The sequence below is a fragment of the Coptis chinensis genome, chromosome 2 (assembly GCF_015680905.1).
Source record: "Coptis chinensis isolate HL-2020 chromosome 2, ASM1568090v1, whole genome shotgun sequence".
NCBI lineage: Eukaryota > Viridiplantae > Streptophyta > Magnoliopsida > Ranunculales > Ranunculaceae > Coptis > Coptis chinensis.
The window spans coordinates 67,358,257-67,368,254 of record NC_141457.1 but is presented as its reverse complement, the minus strand read 5'-3'; the positions used below and the strand labels follow the sequence as shown (position 1 = coordinate 67,368,254).

General features: G+C 40.7%; 1 protein-coding gene across 1 annotated transcript; it reads right to left on the bottom strand.

Annotated features, from left to right (window-relative positions):
- Positions 1–8,296: 8,296 nt before the first annotated feature.
- On the bottom strand, positions 8,297–9,241 carry LOC147517319 (uncharacterized). The gene has a single exon (XM_086593563.1). It carries the CDS (start codon positions 9,239–9,241, stop codon positions 8,297–8,299), a length of 945 nt encoding a protein of 314 aa, XP_086449689.1.
- Positions 9,242–9,998: the final 757 nt, after the last annotated feature.

Genomic DNA, 9,998 nt, shown 5'->3' with positions numbered 1-9,998 from the left:
TTGTTTTGACCTCCTCACTAGTGGAGTGTTTCCAGTTTGTTTCTGCGGTTTTCCAAACACTTAAATTCTGGAACAACAGCCGATAAGGATGGTTTGTAGAACTCCAATTGCTCTAAAAATTTTACAGGAATAGCCATGATCTGTTAGAAGTCTCCAGTAAAATTTTGGCAATTTTTGTCCTTGTTTTGATTGGCTAACCATTCAGTTGTTTGTATTGTGTCCGAAAACTATTTCACAAACTTTGAAGGGTAGTAGAAGGACTTTCATAGCTCTGATTGATATGAAATTTTACAGGCTACTTGATAGACGTCTTAGCAATCTACTGTAAAAATTTCAAATTTTTTGGAGAGCAAGACCCGCGCCCATACAAGGCCAAACCTGAGCGCGACCCTCGCCCAAAACACTGGAATTCCAAATTCCACCTGAGCACGACCCGCGCCCTAGATAGCCTATTTCCAAGCGCGCCCTGCGCTCAACCGCCTAGACATTGTGTCAAGCACGAGCACGCCCCGTTCCCTAGGTAGCCTATTTCCAAGGGCACCCCGGGCTCAACCACCTGGAACTTGAGTTAGACAGGAGCGCGACCCGCGCCCTACCAAGGCCATTTCACGAGCGACCACCCTCTTTCCGGAGCGACCCGATTTTCACAGGTCAGTCCAAATTTTCATTTCTTTAAGTTATTCAGTGTTTCTAACATCATACAAACACTGAGATCGTGTATACAAGATGCTATTCAAACGTGTAGCAAGGAGGCATTTAGGTACTCCTTCTTCCACTCCTCGCCTCTTCTGTCAGAGGAGTTTTAATTCTAGTATAATCAGGCTTGTTTTTTGTAAACATAAATACCACACACCTATCTAGAATTTCACACACTACACCTGCATCAACGGCTAAAGAACAAGAGACTCCTCTCTCTGATTTTTATAAAGCCCTAAACAATGGCCCTAAGTCATCGTTCTTTTTGCACCTAGTGGGGATTTTCGAATTCCCCACAATATATTTAACTTGTTACCAGTTTTTCATGGTTTAGACCATGAGAAGCCTTACCAGCATATGCGTAGGACAGACCAAGTTCTCACTACATTCCATCATCCTAGCGTAAGTCTGTATCAAGTTAAACTTAGGGTGTTTCCTTTCACCCTCGCCGACAAGGCGGCGTCTTGGTTATCTGCCCAAACGCCAAACTCTGTGGACTCATGGGCTAATCTTGTTCAATTGTTCATGGAACAGTTTTACCCACCACTAAAGACAGATGAAATGCTTCAAAAGATTCATTTCTTTCACCAGAATCCTCATGAATCCTTTTCAGAGGCCTGGAATCGTTTCACTGATCTTCTCATTGAATGCATGCATCATAATATTGCGAAGGACACACTTGTTCGTGCCTTCTTGAAGGGGCTTTTACATCATCATAAGGAGGTTCTAGATATCATGACTTGGGGTAGTTTTCTTAGTAAAGGAGCCTTGGAAGCTTATACATTCTTAGAAGATCAATCTAAGAGGAACAACAATTGGAGAGGTAACAACTCTTCCCACTCCACTCCTTCTTCTTAAAACTTTTATCGATGCCCTCATTAAAAAGGTAGATGCCATCTCTGTTCAACAACAACCCACTCCAGTCTTGAACATTAAATCTACTCGTTGTAATGTCTGTTTTAGTCTTGAGCATTCCGACTTCTATTGTCCTCTTGTTTATGCACAACCACCACCACAACCATCACACTTCAACTAGTTAACTCAACATCAAGGACAAGGAAACTTAGGTAACCAGAATAGAGGTTTAGTGCCCATGACCCAGAACTATCAACATCAAGACATGAACGCTCAACAAGCCTTAATTCCAGTTCAACCATCTACAGACAAATTATTAGTGACCTTGTTGGAAACACAAAATCAAATTATGCAACAAAACTCCAACTTGATGAAAGATCAGCATGATCAAAAGTCTAATATGATGAAACAAACGATGCAAATGATGCAGTCTTTCTGCCAAAAGGTTATTGACATGTCTCCTAACCAAAATAATAACCAAACAGGCGTGTTTCCAGGTCAAGCAGTGCCTAATCCTAAGTCAACAAACACCGCCTTCGATATAAACAGTATTCACTCTAATGGTAATATAAACCAAGGGGACCTACAGGCAGTCACTACCCTTCGTTCAGGGAGAGTAGTTGATAACAAAGTAACTATGCCTGAAGGTCACCCGCAAACAGAAGTTGAAAATGAAACCATACCAAATATTGTAATAGAAACTGAAGACCCTACAACTGTAGAAGTACCAGTTAAACCACAACCGAAAGGGAAAACCTTACAAGACCCAATAATAGAGATTGAAGACCCTACACCTGTAGAGGTTCCAATATGGACACCTAGATGGAAAACGGATAAAGATAAAGCAAAGACTAATAATATTGCTAAATATAGAGATAAACCACCATATCCCCAGAGACTAGTTATGTCTAAAAAGGATGAAAATTTTGATGAGATTAAGGATGTGTTTAAAAATCTGACTATAAACCTACTTTTTCTAGATGCTATAAAAAGTTTACCTGGACACGCTAAGTTTCTAAAAGAATTGTGCAGCAATAAGAGGAAAACCAACATGCACAATGAAGCTTTCTTAACTGAACAATATCCCTCTTTATCTAAACATAACGGAATTGTTAAGTACAAGGACCCTGGTCATCCTACTGTACAATGCACCTTAGGTGATACCTTCATAACAACTACTTTATTAGACCTAGGAGCGAGTGTTAACTTACCCCCTTTTTATTTATATAAACAACTGGGTCTAACAAAACTTCAACCAACCAAAATGACTTTGCAGTTAGCCGATCGTTCTATTACGTATCCCAAGGGTGTAGTTGAAAACATTCTCGTTAAAGTGCAGGATTTTTACTATCCAATCGACTTTGTTATTCTTGACACAGAAGTTGCTCATGATTCCATTCCCATCATCTTAGGACGTTCTTTCTTGGCAACCGCCAATGCCCAAATCAATTGTCGGGATGGCTCAATGACTCTTTCTTTTGGAAATCTTTCTGTGGAAGTTAACATATTTAGACAAAAGTAGAGAAAACTAGGTTTTCTTATAGAAGGTGAAGTTAAGTCTATTGAGAGTTTTGTATAACACATTAGTGCTTCTGACGATCTCGTCCCTACACTAGTAGATACCCCTCTTATGGAAGAAGACAAAGATCATAATTTTAACTCCTTGAACATAACTGAACTAGCGAAAGAATTTTCCACCCTGCCTTAGACCACAAAAAGATGGAGTAAACCTCACAATAGATTTAGATAGATGAATTCCTCAAAGATGGAGATGAATACCATAATTATATGGATGCAAACAACCTAGATGAGGAATTCGTCGAGTTTCTAAGAGCCTGTGATGATCCACCCTCTCAAGCACTGCCTAGAGCACCACCTTACCACCAACTACCTTAGCTAATCCCTCACAGAATCCAATCATTCTTCCCACCCTTTTCTTCTAACACTTATCCACATTCCAAGTATCTTCCACAACCATCCATTTTTTCACACTTATTCACTTGGCCACATCTTCGTTGGAGGAAAAAGAAGGTGCATTCTCGGTTACGTTCTAGATCTATCAGACTTCGCTTTCATTTCACTAAGTTGCATCGACGAAAATCTTGGTACTTGTTTCTGTTTGGGGGTACATTCCACGGTAATTATTTATGGGACGATCCATAACTATTTCGGTTATTGATATATGGTAAACTACATATTCATTATATATATATATATATATATATATATATGTGTGTGTGTGTGTGTGTGTGTGTGTGTGTGTGTTAGATAAAGTCTGGAGTATCTGACTATAAAAGACTCATTTTATTCTTTGGTGTACTTCCTTTCACTTCCATATATTGATAAGTACACCATTCAGGTAACCGGGCCCTCCCTAGGGAGTGTGTGGCTGTAAGTACCGGATCCTAAGTTCACGGTTAATATAATTCACGTCTTCCACTCTTGTACGTTTTCTCAGTTTTTGAGTAATGTTTCTCTATGGTGTGAATTATGCATGTATTGCATTATTGTTTTTATTATTTCGAATGTTAATTTTGAATTCCGTAGTTAAATTTGAATTTGGTTGTTAAATGTTGTTTGAATTTCAATTTTAATATAATATGGTTCTTTTCAAATTGTGCATTGTTTTTATTGTTAATTCCACCTTCCCGAATTGTTTGGGGGTGGTATTATTTACTCTAGCATGATTTGTTATATGATCCTCCATTTTAGAAGTTGTTTTGGAGTGATGGTTGAGAATATTGCCGATATGGGCATGCCTAGGATTAAATGTGGTGGTAGGATGAAATCTATAAGAGTTTAGAAGTTACTATTCTAAATTCAGTCTAAGAGATATTAGGTTTGTATTAGAATCAAGAATATGGGTAGTTTCCGTTTCCGATTTTGGAAATTTCTGTTTCCGGCAATTGCCTTAAACCATTTTGGAAACTTCCCAATTCGCTTTGGAAACTCAAACCTATATAAACTTCATTTATTCTCCACACAAAACCCGCATCTCTCACATTCATCTCACACCTTTCACTCCCAAATTTTCTTTCTTTTTCCTTCTCACTTCCGCATTTCAGCACCTCAGAGCGCACCTGCGCCCCAGTGGAATGCCACCTGCGCCCTAGGCACTGTCTATCAAAATTTAACCTGAGCGCGACCCGTGCCCATCCATCCCAAGCAAAGAGTGAGCGCTACCTGCGCTGAAGTTCCTGGAACTCAAAAATTTTACTGAGCGCGACTCGCGCCCTTCCAAGACAAAAAGTGAGTGCGCCCTGCGCCCAAGTGCCTAGAACTAGAAATTCACCCAGGCGCACCCCGCGCCCTACCCAGGCATAGGTTGAGCGCACCCCGCGCCTTGACCCCCGTGGGCACAAAAAATTCCAAATTTTTGTGGGTTATTCCAGGATCGTTGTAGCTGTTCTAGAGAGTAGTTTTGTGATGACTTCTCCTATAATGATACAGGAGCAGTCTTTCGAACACTTGTAGTTAGGATGCGAAGGGACCTCATCTCTTTGGAGAGGCAGGATGCGAAGGAACCTCATTTCTTTATAGAAGAGGTTGACAATGCTTAAACGCTGGAGTTAAGGTTAGTTTTTATTTCAATTAGTGTCTGGTTATGTCCCAAATAATTTGATTCTTCTTAAAAATGGGTGGAACTCATATCGAGTTGCGTCAGTTTTATTTGCTATATTAGTATGTTATAACCTTGTTTTGTAGATGTTCCAGAATTTCAGGCATTTCAATGGTATTTCTCTACCCTATTTATTTAAATACTTTGAGGACAAAGCATGCTTCTTGTTGGGGGGGGCATAGAAACACGTGTAATTAAGACATCTGTTTTTTTTTTTTTTAATAATCTAGAGGTTATGGCTGACCTCAACCTGTATTAGAAGAAAAACGGGGATACATAGTTCCTATTCTATCGCCTCTATGATACGATGTAACTTCTCGTCTAGAGGAGGAGAGAATACAACATCACCATCATCTGGCGATCTATACAATTTTGAAAGATAGTCAGCTGCCTGATTTCCTTCTCGAAAGGTATGGCTAAAAGAGCATTTAGCAAAGGAGCAAGTAATACTTCTAATGTAGGCTACCGTATTAGCACAATACCATGGGCTGCATTCATTCCCTTTCAAAATGTTTATGGCTCCCAGAGAGTCTGAATTGACTTCCAGTTTTTCTATACCCATCTCTTGGGCCTGCTTAAGCCTAGCTGCAATAGCTTGGATTTCCTGGTATATGACTGAGTTCCTTGACGAGCAACCTGTATAAGCGCGTACTACATTACCCAAGCTATCTCGTATAGCCCCTCCATACCCACTTCCATTTTGCTGGACCGAACCATCAGTGTTAAGCATGTAAGCACCTTGTTCCGCTGGCTTCCACTTGCACCAAAGAACTTCCTGAGGTTTAAAGTTCATATGCAGTCCCAACCTTTCAGCAAGAGCTCGTAGAGAGTAAGAATCTTTGACCTCTGTTAGATTTTTCTGTATGTACAGTTTCATTGTGGTCATAATCTTTGAGATTAACTGTTGGGGCGTTAACAAGATGTTCTTCTTCTTCCGTCTGTTCCTTTCACACCAAATCTCGTGGACCGTAGCTCCAATAAAAGCTTTAAAGATATTAGCACAGGTGGTGGTTTGCCGACATAACCTGAAAATACTATACCATTCTGACAAGGAGTCTTTGACCAGCTCCCCTAGTCCAAGGTAATTTTTAATAGAGGCCCAGACCTGCTTTGAGTATTGACAGTTGAAGAATAAATGCTTTGAGTGCTCCGAAGATATACCACATAGACTGCATTCAGAGAAGTGCAAGGTCTTTTTCTGTATCAAGCGATCCTGAGTGGGAAGACAGTTTGAGAGCAATTGCCACAATGTAAAAGAGAATTTTGGGATAGAGAGCTTTCCCCAGACCACCCTGTACCATTTTACCTTTTGTCTCTCCTTTCGCAGAACTGCATATGCTGATTTAACTGAGAATTCTCCGCTACTACTCGCTGACCAAATAACCTCATCTTTGTCTAGGTAACTATTCACTTCCGTATTCAAGATGCGGTTTTTCAAGGAGCTGTCCGAGATAGATTCCACCATAGAGGACCAGTTACCTTGAGACAGAATTTCGCTGACCTTTGCATCCATTGGTAGCGCAAAGGAGTGTCTCGCTTCTGATGATTCCCAAAGCGGTTGACCTGAGCACCATGGATCATGCCAGAAGAGGGTGTTAGTCCCATCTGCTATAACATATCGAACATGTTTCCGAGCAATGTTCCGATGCTTCAGAATCCCCCTCCATACCCAAGAGCAGCTTGCTGGTATTTTCATAGTCCAAAAGAAGGATTGCTTTATATGTTGGCTCCAAGTCCAGTTTGACCACAGAGATCCATCCTTCTCAGCTAATTGGAAGATCAGGCCGCAATAAGCCGCCTTGTTCCAAGTTCTGGCATCTATCATGCCCAGTCCACCCTGATCTTTAGCATACCTTAATACCTCATGGCTGGCATGATGCATCTTCCTTGTCATATTGGGCCCCGACCATAGAAAACGGTTGCAGATCTTAGAAACATTGTCCAAGACTTTCTTTGGTAAAACAAAGGTTTTGGACCAGTATACTTGAAAGGATGAGAGAACTGATTGGATAAGTTCAAATTCGACCGACCCTTGACAAAGAGAAATTCTTCCAATTAGAGATCCGATAAGTCGATTAAGCTCTACTAAAGGTAGACAATCTCGTATACCTAACCTTGATGAGGTTAGCGGTAGACCAAGATATATAAGAGGCGGAGAGATAAGGGGTATACCCAAAGCATTTGCCAAGTCCAGACCTGCTGCATGTGACATACACCCAACCAACAGAGATGATTTATCTAAATTGATATTCAAACCTGTGAAGAGCGAAAACTGTACTAGGATTTCCTTTATTGCAAGAATAGATGCCATATCTCCTTTGCAAAAAATCATAGCATCGTCCAAAAAAATAAGTGAGAGATACTTTCGGCTTCCAAAGATTTTTAGAGTCTTGGTGAATGTGGCCAGTGAGAGAGAGCTTGCTTTAGAAGGCCAGAGAGCACCTCCATCACTAGGACAAATAGATACGATGAAATTGGGTCGCCCTGCCTAAGACCTTGTCCACCTTCGAAGAATCCTTCAGATGTTCCATTGATGATAATGGAATAAGAGGGGGTGGTGAAGCACATCGAAAGCCATTCTATGAAGATAGGAGGGAACCCAAATCTCAACAAAATCATACCCATGGCTTCCCAATTTACTGAATCATAGGCCTTCTTTATGTCTATCTTGATTGCACAATTCCTGGTGCCGTATTTCCTGTTGTAACCTCGAATAAGCTCATGCGCAAGAATAATATTATCTTGGATGTTCCTGCCTGGGACGAAGGCTGACTATGCCGCGGAGGTTATGAGTGGCATAAATTCCTTCATCCTGCTTGTTAGAAGCTTGGCCACACACTTGTAAATAGTGTTACAGCAGGCAATGGGCCTGAATTCATCAACCTTTGAAGGCGCAAGGGTTTTTGGAATCAAGCAAAGAAGGGTGGAGTTTATACCCCTTGGAATGAACTTCCGATTGAACATATGCTAAATTGCAAGAGAGAAGTCTTCCCCAACTATATCCCAAGCTTTCTTAAAGAAGAAGGCATTGAACCCATCAGGCCCCGGCGTTTTGTTATCATCCATAGAAAAGAGTGCTTCCTTGATTTCCATGATATCAAAATCCTTGATCAAACTATCTGCACTTCATGAGGGCACTCCACGAAGATTAAGCTGCTCCAGAAGCCCAGGATTACAAGAGGGCGAGGAAGAGGATCCCAACAGATCCCTATAGAAGGATATGAAAGTCTTAGCAACATTAGCCTGTCCCTCCTGCTGATATCCTTGAGTATCCAGAATAGACCAAATGTTGTTCCTTATCTTCTTTTCCTTTACGGCATTGTGGAAGAAAGCGTTTCCTTTGTCTCCAAAGGATAACCAGTCAGTGTTAGTCCTCTGCATGAGATCATACTCCTCCATAAGCATAAGATCGCAAAGCTCAGATCTACGGCGACTTTCTAGAAAAGAAAGATGGGTATCAAAAGGATGCTTCTGCATTTGCATTTGGATGTATTCTAGGTTGGCCCTGGCAGCTACCACCTGATTTTGTAGATCCGTGGAACTAAACTTAGGCCAGCCTTTGAGAGCTTCCTTGAAGGACTTTAGTTTCTTACAGAGCATAAACGATGGATTGCCATGTCTAGGGATAGACCAGCACTTTAGAAGAGTTTCCTTGAAGGTAGGATTCACAACCCAGTAGTTACAGAACCTGAAAGGTGCCCTGCATGTATAAGAGTTAGAGACCGACATTAAGATAGGCGTATGGTCTGAAAGACCCTGGGGTAAAACTTCCACTCCAGAAGATGAGAAATGGGTAGCCCACAAGGAACTGATAAGGCACTTGTCTATCTTAGACCATCTCCGCATAGAGCCAGAACCATTGTTAGTCCACGTAAAGAACCCTCCACTGGATTTATGTTCATAGAGTCCAACAGAGTTAAGATAAGCTGCAAAGGGATAAGTTTCCCTTGGGTGTACCAAGTCAGTACCAATCCTCTCGTGAGAATAGAGAACATTATTAAAATCTCCAGCCACACACCAAGGACCCGAGAAGGTTGTGTTAAGACTGATGAGATCTTGCCAGAGGGTCATCCTTTCCGCTCTTTTGTTACTTACATAGACTACTGTAAAATGAAACTCCTTCGCTGAAGCAAGGATGGTGACCTGAGCATGAATGAATTGGTCGCTTGATAAATGATAAAATTAACTAGCTTACCTACGAAATGAACGATGAAACTCAAAACGTAAGTAAACTAAAACTAATCTTATGTGTCTAATTTATCAAAGTTTCTACTCTCAATCCTATGAGATATAGTGGAGTAGAGTGATTTGTTCCACTCCTAGTCCTTCCGAATTCTTGTTATCACGTGTAATTACTCTACTTAAGGTCTAATGAGAGATTTACGAAAAGGCAACTAGACTACGATGCAACTACCCACAAGATATAACTAGTCGGTTATCAAAATAACTAAGGTAATGCTACGTTAATTCTATGATAAGGAGTTAGAGGGGGATTGATTCCACCTTAACTCGACTTAATCCTATTAACGGCATTTAATCGTCAGAATCGAATTGAATCGCCCAGAAACAATTGGTTCTTCCTAATCCCTAATTACACATGGCATTCCTACCAATTCATAACTAGCATGTGAACGATTAAACCCATTCTCATGGTGAATTAATCGTTTCTAGAATGGAAAGGAAATTAGGACGATTCTACGATAGTCGGAATCAAGCTTTCATCAAGGCTTCTCAACCCCCTCTAATGGAGGTTTAGCCGAGAATCATTACGCAATCATTTTCGATTAAATTTAAACTAAACATGATATAAAGAATTGAAATTTACTAA

Coding starts and splice junctions, on each gene's coding strand:
- LOC147517319 (XM_086593563.1), bottom strand. CDS start 9,241: ATGACCCTCTGGCAAGATCTCATCAGTCTTAACACAACCTTCTCGGGT.